Source organism: Cygnus atratus, chromosome 26 (genome assembly GCF_013377495.2).
Source record: "Cygnus atratus isolate AKBS03 ecotype Queensland, Australia chromosome 26, CAtr_DNAZoo_HiC_assembly, whole genome shotgun sequence".
NCBI classification, from domain to species: Eukaryota; Metazoa; Chordata; class Aves; order Anseriformes; family Anatidae; genus Cygnus; species Cygnus atratus.
In genome coordinates, this window is record NC_066387.1 from 4,328,090 (window position 1) to 4,354,214 (window position 26,125).

The window sequence follows — 26,125 nt, forward strand, 5'->3', positions numbered from 1 at the left end:
GCAGAGGGGTCCCTGCGGCACTGCCCGGTGCGGCAGTGTGACCCCATCCCCAAGGGGCCCCATGTCCCCGGAGTGCAGTGCCACGCTGTCCCCATGATGCTGTCAGCCGGTTCCTGTGGTGGTGCCACACTGTCCCTGTGGTGGTGGCACGCTGTCCCAACAAGTGTCACGCTGTTCCCAGACGCTGTCAGACAGGGCAGGAGGGTGAAGGGAAGTGACACAGAGATGGCTTTAGGGTCCAAGCCCAGACACAATGGCAGTGGCAGTGTCCCACCGGCGGCAGCTCCATGGGCTGGCACAGGGGGGGGGCACGCGGGACCAACACCAGGGCTGACTGAAAACCTTGTGGTTACATTTGGCATCCGAAAGGGGAACTGTGCCGAGGAGAGGAAGAGAGTGGGAGGAAGCCGAGACGGCGGCCGAGAGCTGCAGTGCTCGCAGATGGAAGGAAGAGGCTGTTGGGAGAAAGTAAAAGTGAGCAGAGAAGGAGAAGGGCAAAACCCTGCAGAGGCCGGGTGGGCAGCACGGGGAAGGGGCTGAGCTCAGGCAGCACTGAGCCCCAGGCACCCAGAGGACCTGGGTGGCAGGGAGGGGACCCTGTCACAGTGCTCACAGCCCCCACCCGGCTGGGGTCCCCAAGGGACGCAGGAGGAGGGGGACACTGAGGGATGGTGTTTCTGCCCCCCCCCCCTCCCCCCCCACCCAGCCCATGGCCAAACCCCATGGATAGCCCCAGAGTGGGTCCCCCATGCTCTGTCCCCGTGCCTGGTCCCCAGAGCCAGTCCCTGTGCACTGCCCCAAGTCCATGGCTTGTCCCTGTGCTTGGTCCCAATGGCTGATGTGACATCCGTGGATGGTCCCATAGCTGGTGTGACATTCATGGACAGTCCCACTGCCGGTGCCCATAGCTGGCCCCATGGCTGGTCCCCATGGCTGTTGTGACATTCATGGTGGTCCCCATAGCTGGTCCCCACGCCTGCCATCCATGGCCGGTCCCCACACCTGGCCTCCCCCTGGCCCCCATACCCACTCCCCGTGGCTGCCCATGGTGCTCGCCCCCTGGGGCTGGTCCCCACGCACCTCTCCCCGCTCCCGGTGCCACTGCTGGATGTCACACCTGTCCCCATGCCCGGTCCCCATCGCCCGTCCCCACCCAGGACCCAAGCATGCAGCATCCCAGGGAACCCATGGGGGCCACACACACTGCCACCAGGGCCACCCCTGTGTCTCTGTCCCCTCTGGGGGGGGACACGGCCACTGGAGCGTCCCCACCACAGCAGGGCCGGGCACGGGCTGTGGCCCCCAGGCCCATCCCTGGGCCGTGGCGCTGGCAGAGCCAAAGGAAATTGTTTCTCTCCCTCCTCCCCCCCCATCCTCTGCCTTTCTTCTCCTCGCCCCGTGTTTCTAATTCTTTTTCCTCTCCCATAATGAGGGGATTACAAGGAAAACTCCAGCAGGACGCCTTTGTGGGGAGACAATCCGAGTGGGGAAGGCAGCGCGGGGCTTTGTGCGCCCGCGGCCCCCCCGGCCCGCCGGGCGCTGGGGGGACATTTAGAGCAATTACTTGTCCAGAAAGTAACTGTCAATCATTCTTAGAGGGGAAGGCCTCCAATTAATAACCTCGTCTTAATCCTTTGGACTCATTTCCAATCTGCGGGGCCTTGGTGACATCTGCAACACTAAATAAAGATTCTCCCGAGCCTTAGCACGGCGGTTCTGTGACAAATAAGAAGACTAGAGGCAACTTTGGCTGCCAAGCTGCAAGATTGGTGAGGTTGAGCCGCTTGTTTGGTTCCCAGGAGGGGCCGACAAAGTTAAATACTCCTGGAAAAGCCAAGTTGGGCCCAGCAGGTAACACCGTTTTATTCGAATTCGGGAGAAAGCGCCGGGGGAAGATGCTCCAAAGAGAAACGGGCCGGCCCTGGGGTGCGCCCGTGGCCAGGGCTGGATCCTGGGCCCTGCCCCGGGGGTGTGGGAGTGGGTGTTGGGTGCCCCAAAGCTGCCTGCTTTGCACCCCTGGTTGCCCTTCGGTGTCATGGCACCGAGTGCCACTGCTCCTGGTGGGCTCTGCGCTGCCGGCTCGCGCTGTGCCGGCTGCCGTCAGGGTCTGGCCCCGGCCCCAGTGCCCACCGGCACCCAAAGGGGCACGGAAGGGGAACGGGTGCTGGAGCAAAGCGGGGCAGCCTCAGGCAGGCTGCAGCACCCACAGGCCACGGCACCGCCTGAACGGAGGGTTTTGGTGCTTTATTCATCTCGCCGAGTCTTTCTGGCACTGGGAGAGCTGGGGTTTGCCCAGTTTGGGCTCATTACTGCCTAGTTCGGGGCTTGTCGCTGTTGCTGTTTGCTTTTCTGGTGTCTGTGATGAGGAGCAGACAGCTCCACTCCAGCTTGAGGCTGTGGCGGGTGCGGGCATAAAGCAGAGAAATGCTGCCTTGGCACTGCCCAGTGCACTTTTACAGCCGAAACCCCCAAATTGCTGCTGGGACCACCACGTCCGCGGGAAGCCCTCTGGTCCCCGACGAGCCCAGGCAAGCCGCCCTGCCGCCCAGCTGGGTGTGCATCTGGGGGACGGGGGGCTGCGGGGTCCCCTTGAGCTGCCAGGTTTTGGGGCCAGCAGCGACACCCGGGACTTCTGGCTTGGCCATGGGGGTGCATGGAAGGGGCCGGGGGGGGGGGGGGGGCCGCCCGCTCTTTCGGCAGGGACTTCGGGCACCCATCAGAGTGACACAGCCAGGGAGCGGTGCTGGGGAGCCGGGGGGACTTGCTGTGATGCCGCCAAGGATGAGGTGGGGCGGGGGCAGCCACAGGGCACCCACAGGCTGCAGCGCTGCCACCCCGCTTGGCGGGTTGTGATTTTCTGTAATTCCCATGTTTGTTACTCCTGCTTTTGTTTGGCTCTGTTATTTTTTCTGTTCTTCTTTTATCGCCCTTGATTCCCGCTCCCACTCCGAGGATTTGTTTTCCTCTTCTTCCTTTTTTTTGTTTGCTTGTTTGTTTGTTTGTTTTCTTGGCCTCCCTTGCTTTTGGGTGGGGTTGAGGGGTGCTTGGGGCTGCCCCCAGCCTTGGCCCTTTGCTGTCCCCAGCCCCCATTGCCCTACTCACCCCAATCCCTGCACTTCTCCGTGGGGTCCTGGGGGGAGCTGCAGGTGCTCACCCCTCTCCCCTCTCCTTGCAGGTGTGGAGCTGCGCAAATGAGAAGCGGGTGAGCACGAGCGGGATGGCGGCAGGGGTCCTTTCCCCTTCCTGTGTCCCCAGTCCCAGGACACTCCATGACCCTCGCACGGTGACATTGGGGCCCTGCTTTTCCCAGCGCCCAGCAGGGCACCCCAGCGCTGCAGCACTCAGCAGCCTGGGTCCCATGAAGGGACTGCTGCCTGGGGCAGCATGGCCGGACCCAGGCCCAGCCAGAGACCTCGGGGTGATGGGGCACCCTGCATGGGGCCGTGGGGTGTCACCCAGAGCTATGCACGTGTGGCATGTGCTGCATGCGGACCCTGTGCATTTACTGCATGCACTGCACATGCAACACACTGGCAACGCTGTGCACTGCACATACCGCACACACAGCCCCTGTGCGTGCACTGCATGCATTATATGTGCTGTGGACACAGGCACTGCACACACTGCACAGTGCGCACATTGCACACACACGCTGCATGCTCTGAGCATGCTGCAAATGCCTTGGGCAGTGCACACAGCCCCTGCGAGCGCGCTGCATGTGTTACACACACTGCACACAGGGGCACTGCCTAAATTGTGCAGTGCACACACACTGCACATGCACAGTGTGTGCTCTGAGCATGGTGTGCATTGGGCAGCGCACACAGACCCTGGGCGTGCGTGGCACACGTTGGGTATGCTACACATGCTGTACACACGGACACTGCACTTGCTGCACACCGGTGTGCGCAGTGTGCACTGCACGGCACATGCTGCATGCTCTGCGTGTGCGCTTGTTGCATGCACTGTGTGCACTGAGCACAAAGGCACTGCAAGCACTGTGCACAGACACTGCATGCACACACTGTGCACTGACTCATGCTGTGCCCACATGTGCATGCACTGCGCTCCTCACACACCCTGTGAGCTGTGCACTGCACATGCAGACTTTGCATGCGGCACCCGTGGCACATGGACACTGCACACTGGGCACACGCTGTGCACTCTGCATGCAGTGCGTGTGCAGCAAAATCCCCCCCCACCCCCGCACATGCACACACACCCTGCTCGCACACAGGCACCCATTCAGCATCCCCACACTGCACAAGTCGCACCCTGCGCTCCGCGCACTGCACATTCACAGCTTGCTGTGCACACCCCCAGCATCTACACCTGCCTGCAGTGTGCGTGCATGCTGCCGATTCACTGCACGCTGCACCCTGCACACACACACACAAACAATGCACAGCACATGCAGACCCCCCCCCTGCGTGTGCATAGTGCCAGCAGCCCCCAGCTCCCTCCACCAGCTGCCCACCCAGGATCCCCAGTTATTCCCTTAGAGAATTAATTGATTTTCCCTCTCCCTCCCTGTGCCCGCTTGGGTGTTTGCTGAATTTTTGGGGCGATGCAGGGCCGAACACCTTACCCTCGCAGAAACACCTCGTGATTATGGCTTTTTGCCCTATTCCTCTGTCTGACCACATCCCCGCGGTGGAAAGGGGCCCTTAATCCCTGGCGAATACCACAGGAAGATTTCAGAAGCTGGATAAAAAGCTTAAAGATGCAACATTGTAAGGGTTGAAAACAATGATAAACATGCAGAAAAAAGGATATTAGCTGGGGGACGGTGCTGGGCCGCTTTTGCCCTGCCTGGGGACTAGAATGGGTTCCTGCAATGATGTGGGGCTGGTCTCGAGGGACAGAGCAGAGGAGCGGGGCTGGCAGGGGGACCTGGCCAGCTCTGGTCACCTCCAGGCCAGGCAGGGAGGGGTTTGCATTGGTTTTCAGGGCCGGTGGCTCCATAAAATTCCCACACAGGTATCACGGGGCTGGCCCATCCTCCTGTCCATCTGCTTGTCCCTCTGTCCCAGCCGGGGTGCATGGAAGGGGGGGTTCCGATGTCCCCACCCTCCCCAACACCTCCGTCCCCTCGCAGGCGCCGAGATGTTCCTGAATAAGTGCGAAGGGGACCTGGGCGAGCTGCGGAAGCCAGGGGACAGCGAGGGGACCCCTCCGGCTGCCGCCGAGGAGGAGCAGCCCAAGAAGAAGCACCGGCGGAACCGCACCACCTTCACCACCTACCAGCTGCACGAGCTGGAGCGCGCCTTCGAGAAGTCCCACTACCCCGACGTCTACAGCCGCGAGGAGCTGGCCATGAAGGTCAACCTGCCAGAGGTCCGCGTGCAGGTAGGGGAAGCACCTGCTGGCCCTGATGTGTCCCCTGGGTGCTGGAGGGCTTTGCTCGGTGCCCAGCTCTGTGCCTCAGTTTCCCCCTTGCTCAAGGCAGGGGCAGTGGCACAGCCATGGAGTGGGTGCACAGGGCCGTGCCACCTGTCCTGCGTTGCTCCAAGTGTCAGGTCTCTGGGCTGGGGTTTGGCTGCGTCCTGCTCCCCAGGGGCTCCCCAGTTCAACCAGAGTGTCCCAAGGCTCAGTTTGGGGCAGGGAGATGGGCTTTGGCGCTTTTCCCCCCACTGTACAGAGAGGTCAGGGATGCTCATGTGGGTCCAGCTGGTCCCATGGGAAAGGAGAAAACCTTCAGCAGCTTGTGACCACTTGCAGCTCCTCAGAGCCAGGAAAGCTCGAAATTCTCATCGATTTGGGGGTTTTAGGCTTTTCAGAGCATGGGGCACGGGAAGTTTTGGCTTCCCAGGCTGCAGCAGAAAACCCTGCCCTGGGTGGGGGGGTGCTCAGCCTGGAGCAGCCCCTGCTGCGAGCGCGGGCAGTGAGGGTGCACTCCCTCCTGCCTCTGGGTCTGAAAGCCCAAGAAAGGGCAGAGGAAACCAAAACGATCAGAAGTGACAGAAAAACTGTGAGATGGCCAGAAAAGCAACCCACTGACACGTGAACTGAGTTTTCCAGGCGTCAACTCCATTCCTTTTTGCACATCAAGCAAGTCTAAGACAATGTGGCCTTTTCCTTGGAGCTCCACACCATCGGGACGCCTCTGCTGAGCTGCCTGAGCAGCGACCAGTTTGCACCAGTATAGCCCAGTAGGAGCCATCCCCTTCTCAGCCCAGGGGCTGACACCTGCTGCCTCTTTGCACTACAAGGCAGGCTGGGCTGTGCCCCATGCTGCTGGGGAGTCTGGGGACGTGGGGACCAGTGCTTTAAGCAGCAGCTCTTCCCAGGTCCGGATGGGTTTTAGTGCAATTCAGCTTCTAAAAGCTTTTACCAAGTGGCTTTTGAACACCACGCAGCGTTGTACCAACAGTGTGCGGTGTCGCAGGGCCAATGGCAGCGTCCCCGTGGCGCAGCAAGAGCAGGGGCTGCACGGTGCCACCGCTCCCGTCCCACGCCAGAGATGGGTTCGGTTCCTGGGGTTTGCAGGAGAGGTTTAGCAGAGGTGCGTGGTGTGACAGGGACTGCTGGAGCCACAAGGGACACAGCACGTGGGCACCCTGCTGGGGACACCCCACATGGGACACAGCACGTGGTGGCATCCCACCTGGAGCACCCTGTGTGGGGCACCCTGCATGGGGCACCCCGCACGGGGCACAGCACGGGGGGGCACCTCGCACGGGACGGAGCACATGGGGCACCCTACACGGGACATAGCACGTGGGGAACCTTGCATGGGGTGTGCCGCATGAGGCACCTGACATGGGACATGGGACACAGGGCACCTTAAATGAGGCATGCCACATGGGTACCCTATATGAGACATGCTACATGGGCACCTTGCATGGGACATGCCACATGGGGCACCCTACACGGTCCACAACATGTTGGGCACCCTGTAAGGGACATAGCACTTGGGGCACCCTATAAGGGACACAGCACGTGGGGCACTCCCCATGGGGCACGCTGCGAGGGACAGGCCGGGCATGGGGCGTGCACTCCGGGGTCACTCTCACTGTCCCCTGGCAGGTCTGGTTCCAGAACCGGCGAGCCAAGTGGAGGCGTCAGGAGAAGATGGAGGCCAGCTCCATGAAGCTCCACGACAGCCCCATGCTCTCCTTCAACCGGCCGCCCATGACAGCCAACGTGGGGCCCATGAGCAACTCTCTCCCGCTCGACCCGTGGCTGACGTCGCCCATCTCCAGCGCCACCCCGGTGCACAGCATCCCCGGCTTCATGGGGGCCCCCCAGGCCCTGCAGCCCCCCTACGGTGGGCACTCCTTCCTCAACACCCCCCCAGGGATGGCGCAAGGCATGCAGCCCATGGCCCCCGCGCCCTACCAGTGCGGCCCCCCCTTTGTGGACAAGTACCCACTGGAGGACGTCGACCAGAGGAGCTCCAGCATCGCCTCGCTCCGCATGAAAAGCCAAGGAGCACATTCAGACCATTGACAAAACCTGGCAGCCCATTTGATGAAAGCTTCCCCGCCTCCCTGCCCCCCCCACTGCCCCCCCCCGCCCCCGCAGGCTCCCGTCCCCAGGCTGTGTGACACCAGGGGTGACAGTGGGATGCTCAGCAGGACCAAAGCCAGCGCGGGGCAGGGACGGGGCAGAGATGCTGGGCTGTGACTGCGCTGCCCCCGGACCAGCACCGTGGGCACAGGGCAGCGAGGCGGGGTGCTGGCGGGACCCCACCCCGGGGAGCACCCCAGCAGCCACCCATGTCCCGCGCAGCCTCCCTCGTGCAGCCGCGCACAGAAGACCCCAGCCCGGGGCTCCGCAGCCCTGACCTTTATCGTTAATGTTGGGTTTGTTTGTTTGTTGTTTTTCTTTTTTTATGCTGCAGATTTGAACACAAATGAACAGAAACGCTCTAGTTTCGTAGGGAATATCGGGGGGGGTGGGGGGGGTTAGCTGCATCGGGGCACGACGCTGGTTGTGCGCAGAGAGACGGGTGTATTGCGAGTAAAGAGATGAGCTGAACGGGTGCGTCGCACTCGAGTCAGGCACTGCCGCTAGCCAGGATGCGGGAAGGAGCTTTCCAGGGAAATCGGCTTTTCCCTCGCCCACACTTGGCATCTGCAGGGAAAATCCGCCGTCCCGGTGCACCCAGCCATCGCACGCAGGGCTCGGTCCCCACCGGGTGACCGGATCCGGCCCCGCCGCCTGGCTCCGCGTCCCGGCTGCTTGTCAGGGGGAATCTGCTCCGCCGTCACTCCATGCTGTGCTGCCCTAATTGCTCTCCAGCAGTGCCGGCGTTGGAGGCACAAAGCTGCCGTAATTGCTGGGCAGGGGGTGGCCACACGGCCCCCAGTGGGGCCCGCCGGGAGTGGGGCAGTGGGGCAGCAGCGTCCCCGTGGGGTACCTGGGGGGGCCGTGGTGCCAGGTGGGAGCAGGGAGAGGAGGGTGGCGATGTGCTGTGTCCCCAGCCTGGCCCCGCAGTGGCACTGGGGAGGGCGCATAGCCGGTGTCACCGTCACCGGGCAGCGAGGGCCAGCACGGCCCCAGTGGGGATAAGCGAGCTCAGGATGGCTTTAGGAGGCTCGTGGTCGGGACAGGCAGGGGCTGGTCCGGGCAAACGGGTGTGCTGTCACCCATGGAGGCAGAGAGGATGCTCCTGGGAAAGCAAGACCAAGAGGAGACATTTCCCCAGAAATATTTCCTGCTACAGAACCAACAACTACCACGACACCGTGTCCCCACCTTGCCTCCAAGGCCCAGAAGGGAGCAGACCCTGCTCAGCACCAGCACCCCCAGCCCCCAGCCCAGCCCCAGCGGGTCCCAGCCCCTCGGGAGCCCCAGGGACAGCGCTGATGTCCCCACAGTCCTGGTGGCACTGGGGTCAGGTGGGAGCAGCAGCAGTGACACTGGGCCAGCCAAGGCGCTGACCCCGAGGGGACCCGGCTCCTTGTCCCCGTCCCCCGGCTGCTGCTGCTCGTCTGCTTCGTTAGTGATAATTAAACCTTTAACAACCCATTAAACGCATAATCAATGCTCCCCCGGCTCCCCAGCCCAGCTAATGGGACCAGGCTTAGATTAACCGGCCGCAGGCAGAGACATACTCGGGCCGGGAGATAATGAAGCAACGGCCGCGGAAGTAATGGGGTTTGATCTGGGGGATGGGTCGCGCTGAATGGGGGCTGTGGTTTTCGCATGACATAATTGCAGAGGCTGGCGCCGGCCCTGCCGGGGCGGCCGGGCTCCCCTCGGCCCTACGAGCACCAACAAAAGCTGGCTGGCACGGGGAGGGGGCTTGGGAGGGGGCTCCCCCCCCCCCCCGAATCCGAGCCTAATTGGGTCAGGGGGGCCCCTGCCGCCACTCAAAAGTGCGGGTGCATCGGGGCGAGGCCGGCCTTGGTGTGCCTGGGTGAGGATGCGTCTCCTCCGTGCTGTCGAGGTGCTGGGCGTTATACAAATTATGTAAATGAGCTAATTTGCACATGGCCGGTGGTGATGCTGTGCGGGGCCAGGCATGGTGCCCGGCAGTGCTGGGTGTCACTGCGACAGGGCTCAGGCACCCCTTACCCCGGTGCGAGTCTCATCGCTCTCATTAGTGTAGAAACAGGCAATGTTTCTGGCCAAAAAAGCCTCCTGAACACGAAGAACCATGAGAAGTGCTGAGCCATCTTGCTTTCACTCTTTTATTGGTGTTTTCTCCCATTTTAGACCCAATGGAGACATTTGCAGATGCTGGCACATAGGGCCGAGCAAAGCACGCGTACACCCTGTGCCCCCATCTTGTGCATTACGAAAAAAAAAAAAAAAAAAAAGCAAATGGCAATTTTTCCCCCAGATTTCATCCATACCCTGAAATCTTTCATGGCCTGGCCAGCGCTGGCACTCAGTGTCCCACTGGGAGCACTGGGGGGCCAGGTGGGTCTCCCATGGCCCCAGGGCTGCCTCCCAGCCAAGCAGGAGCCCTTTGCTCCCTCCTAATCCTCCCCTCAGGATTTGCCCCCTGATCTCCTTATTTCTCTCTATTTCTCCTAGGCCTGAATGAGCCCAACCCTGCCACGACGCCTCGCTGAGCCCCCTGCCTCTGTCCCCTCCTCGCCCAATGGGCAATGCCACTGCCACGCAAAGTGGGCACGGCCTGGCCACGGGGAGCCCCGGGGCTGGTGCTGCCCTGGGGTGGGGGGTGGCACTGCCATGCCAGGGACAGCGTCCTGTCTCTGGTGGTGGCAGTGCCATGGCAGGGGACATGGGGCTGTGTCCTCGATGTGGGGCTGGCAGTGCCATGTGGCTGGGGCTGGCATTCCCTGTACATCTGTGGGGTGGCAATGTGCCATCCGTGGGGCTGTCCCTGTCCAGGGCAGGGGGCAGTGCCCTGTACATGAGGCAGCACCGTGCTGCCCCCCCCAGGTGCCAAGCAGCGAGCCCCACATCCCTGGTGCAGAGCAGGACAGGGCTCAGCCCCTCAGCACCCAGCTCCGTCCTCATCCCCTCTGTCCCCTCCAGGCCAGACGGGGCACGAGGTGTAGAGCGGGGGCCGCGTGTCCATCTACAGGCTGTGTGAGCCTGGCCCCTTGGGGCTCAGGTTCTCCTCGGGGGTGTTTCCCCAGAAGTCCCCCGCCGTCCCCCAGCTCCCCGGGGGTGAGCTGGAGAGGGGGCTGACGGAGGTCTCCAAGGGGGGCTGCGAGGCGGCGGCGGGGCCGAGGTGCAGGTTGAGCTTGGCGATGAGCGGCTTGCCCACGCTCACTGCCCGCCTCTCCTCCACGAAGTCATCCATGCCGCGGTAGCGGTACTGCAGGCACACGGTGAAGGCCAGCTCCTGCTGCGGGGCATGGCAGGGTGGGCACCCGCCCGCGGCATGGGAACGGTGGCTTCATTCCCCCCCCCACGCAGCGTGACCCTTACCCGCAGTTTCTGCAGGCCGCAGAGGCGGCTGTAGAGGCAGCAGGAGGGGCAGCCGGGGCTCCAGGAGAGTGACAAGGGGCTGCCCACCTCCTCGGGGCTCTCCTTGTTGGTGCACTTGAGGTCCACGTCCAGCTCCTGCCATGGGCGATGTGCGACTGTGGAAAACCCACAGCCCACTGGGACCCCCCCATCACCACCCTGCCGAGGGTGTCAGCACCCTGCCCCACCTCGGGGATGTCAGTGAGCTTGGCCACGCACTCAGTGACGTCCCTGGGGGCGGCCAGGATGCGGGTGTAGATGATCATGATGTTCGAGAACTCGGCAGCGAAGCCCAGCTGGACGGTGATGCCGCAGCTGAAGTGCAGGTGGCGGCTCTCCGGGAGCACTGCCGGGACAGCGAGCACGGGGCTGGCACCTCCTCGGTCACCACCACAGCGGTGACCCTCAGGGCAGCCCCGGTGCCAAGCCCAGGGCTGGTGGTGCTGTGCCAGAGAAAGCCGGTGGGCACTGGAGATGCTGCCTGCCACCTCGCCCCACATCTCGGGGCTGTCCCCTCCACGTCCCCACAGGTGCCAGCGCTGGGTGCGGTGGCCATGGTGCTCACCGTGGGCCTTGGCCCACTGCAGGTTCCTGGCAGAGGTCTCGTCCCGGCCCGGGGCACGGATGGGGTCCGTCAGCGCTCGCCTCTCCGAGAGGTTGCTGCGCAGCTCCAGCGCCTGGCGGCCCCGCGTGATCTCCAGGGTGCCCATGTCTGCGGGGGGACGAGAGGGACAGGGGGGTTGGTGGGGGACACTCCCATCCCCAGGGTCCCCGCTGCTCGCCACTCACCCTCGGCCACCTTGTCCAGCAGCACTGTGATCTTCTCGTCATCCAGCAGCCAGCGCTTGAGGAAGCTGACGAAGACGCCGTTGGAGAACTCGCCCTGGCTCAGCTCGTAGGCTTCGGCGTCTGCGCACCTGCGGGGATGGGGCAGGGGTGGGCTCCATCCGTGGGACCCCTCCATCCATGGGGGGCTGCTCTGAGAACCAGCCCCCACTGAGCCCTGGGGAAGCTCAGCCACAGTGCTGTGGCCAGATCCTGGATGCTTAAAGCATCGTCAGCCCAAATCCCTGTGCTGCAGAGGAGCCTCGGTGCTTTAACCCCCTCAGGCACTGCCCAGAGCTGAGCAGGGCTGCGAGCATCCCCCATCCCTGTAAGGGACTGGGGGCTGCGACTCCCAGCACCTCCAGCATCGACCAGGGGGAGCCGGTGGCCTGGAGCAAGATGTGGTACAAACGGGGCTGAGCCCCATCCCTGCTCCAGGCCAAGGCAGGATGTGTCCCACTGGCCCTGGAGTGAGGAAGACAGGGGCACCACCAGGGCGGTGGAAAGGGGACCCACGTGGCGTAGCCGAAGACGATGTTGGCCGTCACCTGCAGCGCCCCGACCTGCGGGATGATGTCGTCGTTGAGGTTCCTGTAAGAGAGCAGTTGGGCAGAGCTGGGCGCTGTGAGAACCCTTGGGGGGGTGCAGCCCCCCAAATCCACCTGAGGCACCCCAGACCCTGACCACAATGGGGTTAAACTGGAGCAGTGACACTCAGGGCATCCACACAATGCCACAGCTGGGACACGGGGGACACCTCGCTCTGCTACCCCAGGAATCAGCACCCATGGGTGGCAGGCACCCCGTGCCAGGACCCCGCTCTGTGCCAGGGGGCTCGGTCACCTCTTGCGGCACATGTCGAGCAGGAAGATGTTGAGGCCGGTGTGCCGCTGCTGCATGCTCTGTAGCACCCGCTGCACGCACAGGCAGTGGGCGGAGGTGTAGGAACTGGGGGCGTCGATGGGCACCATGAAGCTGTTGCCAAAATTTTCGTAGCCATGCCCGGCGTAGTAAAGCAAACCTGGCGGGAGGGAACAGCAGCGGGTCACGTCCCTCCTTGCACGTCCCCAAGCCTCAGGGCCCCCCCCAGTCCTCACCCCAGTCTGTCCCCGCTTCTCACCCCGCCACCCCCAAACCCCACCAGTGCAAGCCCCCCCAGCTCCCCCTGAAGCTGCCCCACCATAGACGCCCTTGTCGAGGAGCAGGAGGAACTCATTGACAGCCATCTGCATCTCATCCTTGCCCAGGTCCAGCAGCGAGACCACCTTGAAGTCAAGCTGGCACAGGAGGGAGCTCAGCGCGTGCACGTCCACCATGGGCGCCTTCAGGTGCTTGTGGTGCAGGTAGCGCATGTTGCCGATCAGCAGGGCCACTTTGTCGGTGGCTGCCAGGACAGGAGAGGGGCACGCTTGGGACGCTCCTGCTGTCCCTGCCACCCCTCCTGACATTCCTGGTGTCACCATGCACACCAGTCCCTGCCTCTCTCCCCAGGGTGTTGTACCCATGCTCGAGCTTGGCCAAGCAAAGCAGACCTTGGGGGTGACAATGGGGACAGTCACAGCCCCACAGGGTCCCCAACCCCTCGTGGATGGGCTCTTACCGTACAGCTGGTCAGGACTGCCAGGCTCTGGGGGGCCTGGAAAGAGAGAGGCGTGGTGGCATGGCCCTGAGTGTGGTGCCCTGAGCAGAGCAGCGGGGACAGAGCCGCGCCACCTGCACCTACCTCCGTCCCCATCCTGCCAGGAGCCTCCAGAGGCGAAGAGCCGTGGGCCTGGGGCAGCACAAAGGGCAGGGGGGGTTCAGAAGAGAGGGAGCAGGGGCACACGGGGGCTATGGGGCTGGAGGGAACCCCATTTTGTAGCGCCCAGACAGCGCGGTGCTGAAGCCCCCCAAAATGTGAGGAAGCAGAGAGGCCATGGGAGGGCATTGTGGGGGTGAGAAGAGCCAGGAGAAAGACATGGGGTGGGGGACAGGGGACATGGAGGTTGCCCCCCTCCCCTCACCGATCTCCACGTCCACCTCCTGGCTCCACACCTCGTGGAAGAGGTTGAACACACGGCAGGAGTAGCTGCCCCGCTCGGCCGTCGTCACCAGCTGCACCTGCCGGCAGGATGGAGAGAGGAGCTAGGGCCACCCCGCCACGCTGTGCCATGCTGCACCACACCATGCTGTGCTGCACCACGCTGTGCCGTGCCATTCTGCACCGCACCACATTGTGCCATGCTGTGCCGGGCTGCAGTGCACCATGCCGTGCCGCACCACACCATGCTGTGCTGCGCCATGCTGCACTGCACCGTGCCACGCAGTGCTGCACTGTGCCGTGCTGCGCCATTCTGCACTGCACCACACCACCATGCCGTGCCATGCCGTGCCGCACTGCTCCATGCCATGCCGTGCCGTGCTGCACCAGACAAGGGGCCCCACAGTACCTGGAGCTGGGGCGCCCGCGCACCCTCCACGGGACGCCGGTTCCTGAACCACTGGTACTGCGGCGGCGGGTTGCCGATGGCTCTGCACTCCAGCACCAGCGTGTCCCCCTCAGCCAGGCAGCACGGCTGTGGCTGCTGCAGGATCTGCAGCCCCGCCATGGTGGAGCAGTAACCGCTGGCTGGGGAGGGGACAGGCAGCAGGTCTGCCAGGGGCCGCGGCTCCAAGTGACGCCTTGTAGGAGCCCCCTGGTCCTGCAGGTGAGCGATGCCTTGTGGGTGCCAGCCCAGGGACGCAGACCTTGGGGCCCACCTGAGCTGGGGCTGCTGCTCCTCTCCACCTGGACGTGGGCCCACCTGGAGAAGGCGAAGGCAGCCCCGCAGTTCACGCGGCAGATGAACCACCGGGGTGGGCCTGGTGGGGCGGCCGTGTCGATCACCAGCTCCGGGGCCGTGGCTCCGAGCACCTATGGGATGAGGTAGGGGGCTTGGACAGGGGCTCAGGGTGGGGGTTCGGCCAGGGAGGGGACCTGGGGCACTGGCTTGACGTGGCTGCGTTGGACTCACCTCCTGCTTCCCGCAGAACCACTGGTAGGTGAGCCCCGGCGGGCCGGTGGCCCAGCAGGTGAGGGACACCCGCGCGCCCTCCGCCACCACCTGCGACTCCGGCTGCACTGTGATGCGGATCATGTCATGGACTGCGGGAGAGGGAGAAGAACCCGGGCTGGCCGAGAGCCCCATCCTGCACCGCGCTGTCACACCCGGCCCTGTCCTGTCCTGTCCTGTTGTGCCCCGTCAGCCTGCCCTGTCCCACCCCGGCCATCTCATCCTACCTCATCCCATTCAACGCCACCCTGACCCACGCCACCCCAGCCTGTCCTGTCACTTGGCGTTCTGCACCATTCCTGTCCCATCATACCCTGTGGCACCTTATGCCATCCCCTCTGCTCCACCCCAGCCCACCCCGTGCTATCCCAACCCATCACACCTCATCCCATCACGGCCTGTCCTCTCCCAGCCCCTCCTGCCCCACCTCATCACACATGGTCCCATCCATCCTTCCCTACCCCATCCCATCCCATGCCACCACATCCCACCCTGCTGCATCCATCCCATCCCATCCCATCCGCAGGAAGAGCTGCCCCTCGTCTCCCTACGTTCCTCCTGCTGAGCCCCCTTCCCCTGGTGACCCTCTCCAGGCCCCCCAGGCCCTGCCGGCCATCCCTACCGGCGCTGCTGAGGACCTGGCAGGCCTGCGTGTGCCCCATCCTGTCCAGGCAGCCCAGCAGGTACTTGAGGGTGCAGTCGCGCTCGGCCAGGAGCTGCAGGAGGCACTGCGTGGGGCTGCCGCGGGGCTCCAGCACCTTCAGCGAGCACACCTCCAGCTCCTCCTCGCTGCAGAGCGCCCGCAGGGCTCAGCACCGCAGCCTCCCCCGGGACGGCTGGGGCTCAACACGGGAAAACGGGGACACAGCGGGGTGGCCGGGGGCTGCGGGCGCCCCTCGCTCGGCCGTGCCCCATCTCCTGCCCCGTCTCTGGGTTTTGTCACCCAGCAGGGGACGGAGGCCCAGCTGTGCCTGACGCAGGGTCCATCCTGCTCCTACCTGCACTTGAAGCGTTTCTCTGCCCCAGCCACCTCGGCCAGCTTGCGCCAGCCCCGGCTGGCGTTGTCCAGGAGCTCGCAGAGCCGGGCCACCACCTCCTCGCCCAGCGAGCTGATGGGCAGGCTCCAGTCCCCCATCCTGTCCCCGCCACCACCTGCCTGGGGGTGTGGAGGGGATGGGACATCAATGGGTGACGAAGTGACAGTGCCTGTGCCCCACCAGGCACCCTCAGGAGCTGCTGGCAGGTGGGCCAGTGCAGCAACACTGGCACGGGGACGGAGAGCACCGGCGCCAGCCCATTGGTGTTGTGTCACCTCCCTGCCCCATCCCGGACTCTGCAGGATCCGGCCACCAGCCACAAATGCTACAAGATCCCCCTCTGTGCCCAGGGGACAAGAGCTGTGACAGTGACATGGGGACCCTGCTCAGCCCCTGGTGTTGGGCAGGGGGCCAGGGCCACAGTAGAGCAGCCCCCAGAACTTTGGCAGGATGAGGTCCAAGGAACTGGAAAAAGGGGATGTCCCCTGCCACCTTCCCGTCCCTTTAGGGGACACGGAGGATGGGCTCATCGTGGAAGGCTGAGCACGGGTGGGACAAGGCACGGCACAGCCTGGGCACCCTGCTCCTTCCAGCACAGACAGCGGGTGGCGTCTGCACCTCAGGGGTCGGGAGCAGCCCCCTCGCTGTCACCAGGCCCCGTGGTGGTGGCTCTGGAGGTGGCCTGAACCCTGCTGGGCCACCAAGAGGAGCCCTGGGGGATGACAAAGGGAGCGGAGCACAGAATCCGAGCCCTGGGGGCAGGAATTGGGCACCACGCACGGGGACAAAGGGCTTTGGCAGCGAAGGGAGCGCAGCATCAACCGCCCTGCCCCTTGTGCCTGAGCTGCCCGGCTCTGCACGGGGCCGCTGCCCGGGAACAGGCTCCCTCCCCACCGAACCACCCCACAGGACCAACACATCCATGACCGGGTGACGCTCAACCAAACAGCGGGGCTCTGACACGGAGGGCAGGGACTTGCTCATCCGCTCTGCTCACCCTCTGCTGGGTTTGGGGGGCTGGATGCACTCAGGGTGGTGACGGGGGGACAGGGGGACAAGCGCTGGGGTGGGCACGGAGAGGACAGAGCCTGGAAGGCGCAGGGCACTCACCTCTGGCACGGCCTGGCCCCAGCCTCAGGGCAGCTCCTGCCGGAGGAGCCTGCCTGGAGCCCTCAGCTCTGAGCTCGGCGCGCACCGAGCCCCACGCAGAGGAAATGAAGGTTAAAAACAAAAGCTCCCCCCCCGCACCACGGCATGGCACTTCTGCTTTCCTCCACCGCTTCCTGTGCTGCAGAGCGTGGGCGTCACAGCTGCCGGGGAGCTGGGCATGGCCGCATACCAGGGTGGCAGCGGCCCCACTGCCCGTCCTGCCCCTGCGGCACTGCACAGGCAGGACTGGGGCCAGGGGGAGATACTGGACTCTGCCAGGCTGAGGACGCATGGGGAGGGGGCAGCAAAGCCCCCGGTGCTTGGGGAAGATGTGGCTGCAGACCCTGCTGGAAGGCCAGACTGGAAGCCACGACTTCCCCAAGGGGAAGGGGCTTGGCTGAGCAGGACGGACGTGCCCCCCTCCGCTGCGCCCCCCAGCCCATCCCACTCCCTTGGGATGCTGAGCCAGAGGAGGATGCGAGAACATGGGGTGGGGATGGCGCTGCGAGCCCTCCCACTGCAGAAGGGGCTGAGGTGTCCCCTCAAACTTGCTCGCTGCACCCACCAGCACCCCCAGACCGACTTCCCTCCTCTGGTCCCCCGGGGTGCTGGCTGCCACCCCGACACCTCCCTCCTGGGGGACACGGTGACACCAGTGGAGTCGCTCCCACCCCAAGCCACTGCCCTCCCAGCATGGCCTCTAAGCCCCCATCATTGCAGCGCAGACTGACAGAGGGAGCGGGAACGACTTGGCAGCTTAGGCTCCCTCTGCGAACAATAAATGCAGCTTCTGCTTTAGCAAAGACACCAAGAATTTGGGGCCTCAATCCTCCGCCAACCCTGGACAGGAGGGGAGGCCCACACTGAGCTTGCGGAGGACGTGGGTTTGCCACAGCTTCAGTAAGAGGCATCAGCCTCGCCAGAGATTTATTACCAGTTCACAGCAAGAATAAGAGACCAACAATGGGAGCTGGTCCCAGTGCCATCCATGTGGCACTCAGGGCAGCTGCGGTGCCACGAGGTCCACAGCACCTACAGCTTCTTGCCCTTCTTCAGCCGGTTGCGCTGCCACGTGTTGTACTTCCGCAGGCGCCTCCAGTACTCAATGGAGTCGGGGTCCATCTCCTCCAGCTTCTTGGGGGGCCCCACGTGGATCTGGAAAAGCCTGGGGGCGAACGCAGAGGAGTTTGCAACCAGGAGGACAAAGGAGGATGGAGGGGCAGTAGTGTGCGATCAAGGCACGAATCCCTCACCCACCGCATCCAGCGCTACCAGGGCAGGTCCCCGAGCCCCCAGCCCCAAGGAAGAGAGAAGTTCCCATCCCTCCAACGCTCGTTGGTGCCCTCGGGATGGGCCTTCGGGGCCAGGCACCTCAGGGGGCCCACACCTACCAGTCGGGGTACTCGGAGTCGGGCTTCAGGGCCACATCAGGGCTGTCCTTGTGGTAGTTGACGCCCACAGCATAGGTGGCCAGCTTGACGGGGTCCGTGCACACCTCCGGCCCCTTCAGCTCCTCCTTTAGCACGCTCTTACCCTTGGCCTTCCCGCCTGCGGGGACGGGGGCACAGTCAGGCAGGGGGACGTGGGGATGGGGCTGAGGAGCGGGGCTGGGGCAGGAGCAAGAGGAGACGGCCATGGGGTGAGGGGATGAAGGACTGGGGGCCGGGACCAAGATGAGGCCGGGACATAGGGCCAGGACATCGGGATGGGGCTCAGACATGGGGCCGGGACACAGGGCTAGGACGGGACAAGGATGGGACAAGGGGCCAGGACACCAGAACAGGATGGGACATGTACGGGACACTGGGACGGGACAGGACTGGGACACAGGGCCAGGACACCAGGACAGGGCTGGGACGCCGGGATGGGGCAGAGCTGGGACACGGGGCTGGGTCACTGGGACAGGGCACGGACACCGGGACCAGGCTGGGACGTGGGGCCAGGACACCGGGACGGGACGGGATGGGAGGAGGATGGGGCATGGGGCAGGACACCGGGACAGGGCACGGAAACCGGGACCGGGCCGGGACACGGGTCCGGGACACCTCGGCCCGGCCCGGCCCACCCCACCCCACCCCACCCCATCCCGGCCCTCACCCGGCTTCTTGGCGTACCCGCGGGCCGGGCCGGGCCGCACGGCGCTGGCCGCCCTCAGCAGCAACCGCGCGGCCATGGCGGGGCGGGGCGGGCCCGGAAATGGCGGCGGCACCGGCCCGGTCCGTCCCCGGCCCCGTCCCGCTCCGCCCCGTCCCGTCCCGCTCCGTTCCGCTCCGGGACCGGGGCAGCGCCACCCCAGGGCCCCTCCGGCCCCTCTGTGCCCCCCTCCCCCGGCCCCCGCCAGGCCGAGCCCCCCCCCCCCCGCGCCGCCATGGAGAGCAGCATGGATTTCCAGGCTGCGCCCTCGGCCCCCGATCCCGGCCCCGCCGAGGCCCCCGAGCCGCCGGCCATGGACACGGAGGAAGGGCCCGCGGGGCAGCCCGGAGCCCCGGGGCCCGGCGTGGCCGAGGGGCGGCCCCGGGGGTCCCCCTGCAGCGGCACCGCCGGGGGTCGGCGGAGGGGTGCGGCAGCCCCGGGCCCCGGGCGAGGCGGGGACGGGCGGAGCGGGCGCTGCCGGGCCTCGGGACGAGCCGTGGAAGAGGAGGCGGAGGACGACCCGCGGGGCCCCTCGGGCTGGGAGGCGAGCGTGGGGAGCGCCCCCCGGGGAGCGGGGCCGCCCCGCGCCCCCAGCAGTGGTGACATGGAGTTGGACGAAGCGCCCGAGGACGCGGAGGACGAGCCTGCGGAGATCCGGGGCCTGCTGGCGCAGCTCGAGACCCTCAGCCCCAGCCTCTGCGACCCCCCGGACCCGCCGTTGGCCTCGAGCGCTGGCATGGCCCCACCAGCGGGCGAGTGGGCCCCGCAGGGCTCCGGTGGGTGCCGGGGCAGGTGCCGGCCCTGCCCGCTGCACGTGGCCACGGGCAGGGGCCTGGCGACGCGGCCCTGCTGCTCCCAGCACTCGGCCTGCTCCCGGCCCTGCCACGGCCTGCTTTTTGCCGAGGCTGACCGGGAGGACTTGCTGAGCCTCCTGTGCTACGAGGGGGGCTTGCCCGAGGCCGGCGCCGAGACGCCCCTGGCCCGCTCTGACGTCCTGGCCGGGACCAACCTGGAGATGCTGCAGGCTCCAGAGGAACCGGCGGCTGTGGCTGAGCCTGGAGGGCCGGGCGCCTCGGAGGAAGGGCCTTCTGGCGGCTGGTTTTACGGAGAGGGGATCAGCGAGGTTGACCCCACCTGCGAGGGCAACCGGGACAGTTCGCCAGAGCCAGTCTGGGTGGCCCTGTCTTCTGCTGCGGCCCCGGAGAAAGAGCAGCTGCCCCAAGGCAATGTGACTGTGAGTGCATGGCCCACAGGCCTCGGTGGCGTGGCAGCAAGCCAGGATGTTCCCCTAGGCTCTGCCTCCTCGTGGGGTTTTGGGAGGGGGCAGAGGGGAGCAAGGGAGGGCTTTTCCCTGGGGCTTACAGGACCTTGTGTTGCTGGGGTGCCCAGACAAGACCCTCAGTATCGGCTCTGGCTCCTGCTGTCCTGAATGTGCAGGACGTTCACACCTGCCTGAGGCATGCATGCCCTGGGGAGGAAGCCAGTGGGTCTGAACAGGCCCCTCAGCCCCAGCACCTTGTGCCCATGCTCTCCTGGTGCTCCCCAGGCTCCCAGTCAGGGTCTCACCCACCCTCTTGTTGCTTTGCAGAACAAGGAATCCCCTTCCTCCTGTCCAGCCTTCAAAGAGGGTGAGTAGCAGCTCTGCTTGAACCAGGAGTCCTGAGCCATCGCCTTCTGCACTGACATGAACACGGGGGTGGCCGGGGGTCCCAGCTGGGGAAGGAGTGCTCGGCTCTGTGCCCAGGAGAAGGGGCCCCTTGGGCAGAGGCGTTGTTGCCACGTTTTGGAGAATATGGCTGCAGACTTCGGGTGGCTGGTTTGCTCACAGCTCACCTTTTGCTGTGTGAATGGGGTGCTTCAGGGATCCGGGGTGGTGCCCAGTGAAGGAGGAGGCAGCCCCGGGGTCAGCATTGGTCCCCGTGTGATGCCAGGAGCCCATCCCCCAGGCGCTGAGCCGCTTCACCACATGTAGGAGCACAGCAAACATACAGTGGCAGCTGGCAGCCCCCAGCCTTCAGAGTCAGGAGGGAACCAGCCCCTGCTTTATCCCTCCCAATATCTCAGTTCCAGGCCCCTGCGACCCAGAGGATCTGCTGGATGGTGTGATTTTTGGGGCAAAGTACCTGGGCTCCACGCAGCTGGTCTCCGAGAGGAACCCCCCCACCAGCGTCCGCATGGCGCAGGCGCAGGAGGCTGTGGACAGGATCAAGGTGTGTGGGGGCACAGCCTGGCCTCTCGTGGGTGCAGGGCAATGCTCAGGCCAGGGCTGTGCGCAGGGGGACCCCAGCTGTAGGGCAGGGACCCGGAAGGGACCTCACTGGGGCACTTTGCAGGCACCAGAGGGGGAGTCCCAACCCATGACGGAGGTGGATCTGTTTGTCTCCACGCAGAGGATCAAGGTGCTCACGGCTGACACACAGGTGAGAAGAAACGGGAATGCCCTTGTGGCCCTGGGGCTGCTGAGACCTTCCCGTCCGCCTTGGGATCTCTTCTGCCTGCCCACGCTGGTGGGGTCATGCGCAGGGATGGCCCACGGGCAAGGCTGTGCAGCTGGGAGGAGACGTGTCACTCCACAGCCAACCCACACACGCGTGCTGTGCGTCCCTCGGCTGGCTGCCTGGCTGCACGAGGCCTCTCATGCAAACTAAGCCTCGGGGGAGCAAACTGAGCTCCAGGGGAGCTGGTCTTAAAGTTTTTGCAGCTCTTTGCTGTAGGATTATTTTCTGCTTTATAGTAAGAGGCCACAGAGCTGTGTTGTCCCCTGACTACACCTGGAGACACAAACGAGTCCTCGATTGAAGGAACTGTTTGTAGCTTTTAGCAAATACATGATTTCTCCCAGGCGCTTGAGCCACGTTTCAGCAGTGTGGGGTTTGAACCAGACCTCACCCAAATCCTTCTGACATGGAGCGGTGCCTGGCTGGCCCGTGGGCTGCCCGGAGGGGAGGGCTGAAGGTCTCTGCTGTGTCGCCCTTGCCAGGAGGCCATGATGGATCACTCCCTGCAGACCATCTCCTACATTGCTGACATCGGCTCCCTTGTGGTGCTCATGGCACGCCGCAAGCTGCCTCGGCGAGCGGAGGCGGCGGAGGAGAAGCGGCTCTACAAGATGATCTGCCATGTCTTCCACTCGGCTGATGTGAGTGGAAGCCAGACCCTCGGGAGGGCAGGGTGGTGTTGGGGTCCTGGTCCCCATCCTGCTGTAGTGACCGGGTGCTTGGTGTCTCTGCACTGGGGGCTTCTGATGCAGTCAGGGAGAGGAGGAGGGAGCTTGGGCACCCCTCCCATGTAGAGGGTCCCAGTGAGAAAAGAATGGGATTGGCACCACGAAGGTGCAGGGCAGGAGCCAGGATGTTCTGCAGCTCCCAAGCCTCGGCTGCGCTGGGCAGAACGGTGCTGGCAGCTGCTGGGTCCAGTTTGGCACGAGGCCGTGGCCCTGAGCTGTGGCCACGAATGATCCCTCTCTATCCCCAGGCCCAGATCATCGCTCAGGCCATCGGGCAGGCATTTGGTGTGGCTTACCAGCGCTTCCTGGAGGCCAACAGCATCGACCCGAGTGAGCTGAGCCCTCGCCAGTACAGCCGTGCCCTTGAGGACCAGGAGCAGTACAATGCAGAGCTGACCCATTTCTCCCGGCAGGAGAACTGCAAGGACGTAAGAGCTGCTTTGGAGGGGTGAAGACAGCGTGGGGTATCAGCACGGTGCCTGCTGGCACCTCTCTGTGGCACCTCACCGTGGCTCCCTGAGCAGCCGAGGTGCTCCCTACAGAACTGGGCCCCCTCGCAGCTCGCTTTGAGCCCAGGACCCCCGTGCTGGGGCCGTGACACATGCCCCATGACCCAGCATCCCTCTTCTCGTGACCACGACCTCCCCGTGTCCACCCCCACAGGTCTGCATCCGGAAGCAGAAGGGGGAGATCCTGGGCATCGCCATCGTGGAGTCGGGCTGGGGTTCCATCCTGCCCACGGTGGTTGTCGCCAACCTCATGCACGGGGGCCCTGCGGAGCGTTCGGGCGAGCTGAGCATCGGGGACCGCCTCATGTCCGTCAACGGGACGAGCCTGGTGGGGCTGCCCCTCACCACCTGCCAGAGCATCATCCGGGTGAGCCGGGGCTGGGGCCAGGGGTGCTCCCGCTGCCAGGGCAGAGCCGGGGACCGGCCTGAATGCGTCCGCGGTGTCTGATACTAGGGTCCCCCCAAATGCTCCCAGGAAGGGGATGGATGGGTGGTAGGAGCATGCTCGGCGGGCAGAGGTGTGACAAGGCGGTGACAAAGCTGGGGGCTGAACCCGCAGCAGGGCGTGGGCAGGGCTGTGCCCCGGGGAGGTGGGTGGGTGAGGAAGGTGGGCTTTGTGGGGATGTGGCCAAATATCCTGGGGGGATCCTGTTGCACCTTCAGCCTCCTGAGCTGAAAGCAGCGTGGTCTCAGGGACAGAGTGGGGTGTCTTGGTCTGGATTTGTAAGTTCCTCTCCCTGAATTTGAGCATGGCAGTATTCTTGTGAGTGCCTCAGTTTCCCCGTTGAAAACAGGGTGCTAATCCTCAGCACCCCATGAGCAACGTGGCTGTGTCACCCCTCTCAGCCCCTCCAAGTGGCTTTCTGAAGTCTGACACGTCCCCATTCCATCTTCCAGGAGCTAAAGCACCAGACGGAGGTGACACTGAACATAGTTCACTGTCCCCCCGTCACCACGGCTGTCATCCGGCGCCCCGACTCCAAGTACCAGCTGGGCTTCTGTGTTGAGAATGGTGTGGTGAGTGCTGGCAGGGACAGCAGCCGAGCCGGGCCAGGGTCAGCCGAGGGCTTCTGCTGCCCATCTGGCAGAGGGACGCGTGGCTCTGGCTGTGTCTGCATGGACGAGCACGCAGCACCAATGCTCCTTGCCTCTGCTGGGGCTGAGGTTTCAAGGGTCTCTGCAGTGCCGTGGTGAAAGGCTCCTCGTAGCTCTCCTGCAGCGCTGCTGTTTGGGTTTGTCTCCTTGGCGCTCCTTAGCTGTTTGCTTTGGGGGTGGTGGTTTCTTCCTGACTACCTTGACGTGTCCTTTGTGACATTTGTCACCATCCCCAGTGCCCTGGCCACTCCCTGCTCTGAGCTCCACAGTGGCTGGGTTTGAAACGCCCCGGAAAGGCAGAGAGGAGCGTTTCCAGGATCAGCAGGAGAGGATGGGGTGGGTGGGCAGCAGAGGTGTGGTTGCATTTCCCACCAGCTCATGCTCCTGCTCATATTGAGACATGGTCACCCCGCCAGCACACAGGAGCTGCTGCCTGAGGGAGAAGCTCTGGCTCTGCAGCCAGGGACAGGAGCATGAGGGTTCAAGGCGTGGATGTGGGGAGGGGAGCTCTGTGCAGGCCAGGGGGCCAAAAGCCTGTGGAGTGTTCTTGCCATGCAGCTCAGCCCGAATCCCACCACAGCAGTGCCAGGGGCCATCCCTGTGCTCGTTTGCAGGCCCTTGGGCTGGAGGAGACAGTGCCAAGCGCAGAGCTGTTGCTGGAGGAGGGGATTTGGGGCGGTCATGGTGCACGGCCCCGGGGTACAAGCACAGCTCTGATCTCACCAGCACTCCCTGCTCCCCAGATCTGCAGCCTGATGCGCGGGGGCATCGCAGAGAAAGGCGGCATCCGTGTGGGGCACCGCATCATCGAGATCAACGGGCAGAGCGTGGTGGCCACGCCGCACGAGAAGATCATCCAGATCCTCACGCAGGCCGTCAGCGAGGTAAGGCAGACCCCGGCTGGGTGACCACCGAGGTCCTTGTGCTGGGGGGGGCTGTGACTGCCCCTCTGCTCCCTGCAGACGCTGTGGGCTGGGCTCAGGGCTTTGCCCCAGCAGCCTCCCGCCTGGGGCTGGCATCTCCCAGCTGATCTGCGTGTCTCTGCCTAGGTCCACATCAAGACCATGCCGGCCTCCACGTACCGCTTACTGACGGGGCAGGAGCAGCCCGTGTTCCTCTGAGCGCTGGCTGTGCCCGGCTGTCGCTGCACATGCCTGGGGCCAGGCAGGAGTGAGTCCGGGGCCTCCAGGGTGGGACAGGCTCTGCCTCCTGCCCCAGGACCCTCATCGGAACCCTCTGGCCCCCAGCAGGGCCTAATCCTGCACCTCTTTGGTTTTACTCAGGACACAGTGGGAGACGGGGGGCCGATGCCCAGCTTGAGCAGTGTTAGGGCCTGTGGTGCACAGTTCAGGCCCGTGACTCCCTCTCTGCCTCTGTTCACCCCTCCCTGCCTCACAGTGCCTGCACGGCGCCATCCCCCTGCTCCTCGGGGTCCCTCGCCTTGGCTTGGTGCTGGCAGGGGAGAAGGGACCCGCTGTGAAAGGCCGCCCCCTCCAGTCACCGCAGATCGTGCTCTTACACTTGCCACTGGTGCCTTTCGCTAGCTGGGGATGGAACTTGAGCACAGCTCGGGGGCCTGTCATAGCACAGCCCCGAGCGGCGCTGCCCCTGCACACCCGGATGTGGGCGCACGCCAGCACCCAAGGGAGAGCCGGCAGCTCCCAGGCTCAGCCTTAAGGGCAGCAGCACCCTCAGCACCCACTGCCCCTCCCGGGCTTTGCCAGGGGCCTGGTGGGGCGCAAACAACCTCCCTGTTAGACCCGTTGCACCAAGCTGGGAAACTACCTCTGCCTCCCCAGTGCTGCCTTTAACTGCTCTGCATGCACAGCTGGGTGCCAGCCCTCGGGGCTGCTCCCCAGTGCAGCAAAAGGGAACATGGCACGGCTACATCCCAGGGAGCGTGGGGACATGAGCCCCAAGGACCAGCCTGCAGCTGAGTGCTCCGTGGGGAACGTGTCATTCACAAAGGGGTATCTGGGATCCTTCGGCTGAGGCAGCCTGAGGTGACTTTGCCTGTGTGCTTGGTTGGTGTAAAAATAAAAGTTTGGGGGAATGTTGGAGGCTGTGTTTCAGGAGCCGTGGCTGGGCTGCAGTGGAGGAAGCTCAGGCTGGGGGATGCAGCCTCGAGCCCGCTGCGGTGCCAGACGTCGGTCCAAGCCCACCGCCCCCAGGCTGGTCCTGCACCAGTGCCCACTGGGGACAGGGATCAGGGCAGGCAGGGGG

General features: G+C 64.6%; 4 protein-coding genes across 4 annotated transcripts; 2 read left to right on the forward strand and 2 right to left on the reverse strand.

The window, feature by feature from the left end:
• Positions 1–381: 381 nt before the first annotated feature.
• RAX2 (retina and anterior neural fold homeobox 2) lies at positions 382–8,975 on the forward strand. The gene is made up of 5 exons (XM_035568160.1): positions 382–474; positions 1,597–1,851; positions 3,176–3,202; positions 5,099–5,349; positions 7,030–8,975. Exons 4-5 carry the CDS (start codon positions 5,107–5,109, stop codon positions 7,450–7,452), a joined length of 666 nt encoding a protein of 221 aa, XP_035424053.1. The 5' UTR covers positions 382–474; positions 1,597–1,851; positions 3,176–3,202; positions 5,099–5,106; the 3' UTR covers positions 7,453–8,975.
• A 1,526-nt stretch (positions 8,976–10,501) lies between these two features.
• On the reverse strand, positions 10,502–15,888 carry LOC118258958 (mucosa-associated lymphoid tissue lymphoma translocation protein 1-like). The gene is given in 17 exon segments (XM_035568090.1): positions 10,502–10,774; positions 10,858–10,992; positions 11,085–11,242; positions 11,462–11,608; positions 11,686–11,813; positions 12,238–12,312; positions 12,565–12,742; positions 12,902–13,105; positions 13,322–13,357; positions 13,445–13,492; positions 13,725–13,821; positions 14,151–14,243; positions 14,245–14,333; positions 14,464–14,614; positions 14,715–14,845; positions 15,376–15,542; positions 15,752–15,888. Coding segments are annotated over 17 exon segments (2,247 nt in total).
• Positions 15,889–17,835: 1,947 nt separating this feature from the next.
• MRPL54 (mitochondrial ribosomal protein L54) lies at positions 17,836–19,186 on the reverse strand. Its single transcript, XM_035568176.2, has 3 exons — positions 19,037–19,186; positions 18,331–18,487; positions 17,836–18,104 (listed from the first exon to the last, which is right to left on the reverse strand). Exons 1-3 carry the CDS (start codon positions 19,110–19,112, stop codon positions 17,972–17,974), a joined length of 366 nt encoding a protein of 121 aa, XP_035424069.1. The 5' UTR covers positions 19,113–19,186; the 3' UTR covers positions 17,836–17,971.
• A 121-nt stretch (positions 19,187–19,307) lies between these two features.
• APBA3 (amyloid beta precursor protein binding family A member 3) lies at positions 19,308–25,960 on the forward strand. Its single transcript, XM_035568142.1, has 10 exons — positions 19,308–20,306; positions 20,661–20,700; positions 21,137–21,282; positions 21,406–21,492; positions 22,053–22,211; positions 22,547–22,726; positions 22,962–23,174; positions 23,705–23,824; positions 24,646–24,786; positions 24,952–25,960. The coding sequence occupies exons 1-10, from the start codon at positions 19,308–19,310 to the stop codon at positions 25,021–25,023; spliced, it is 2,157 nt and encodes a 718-aa protein (XP_035424035.1). The 3' UTR covers positions 25,024–25,960.
• Positions 25,961–26,125: the final 165 nt, after the last annotated feature.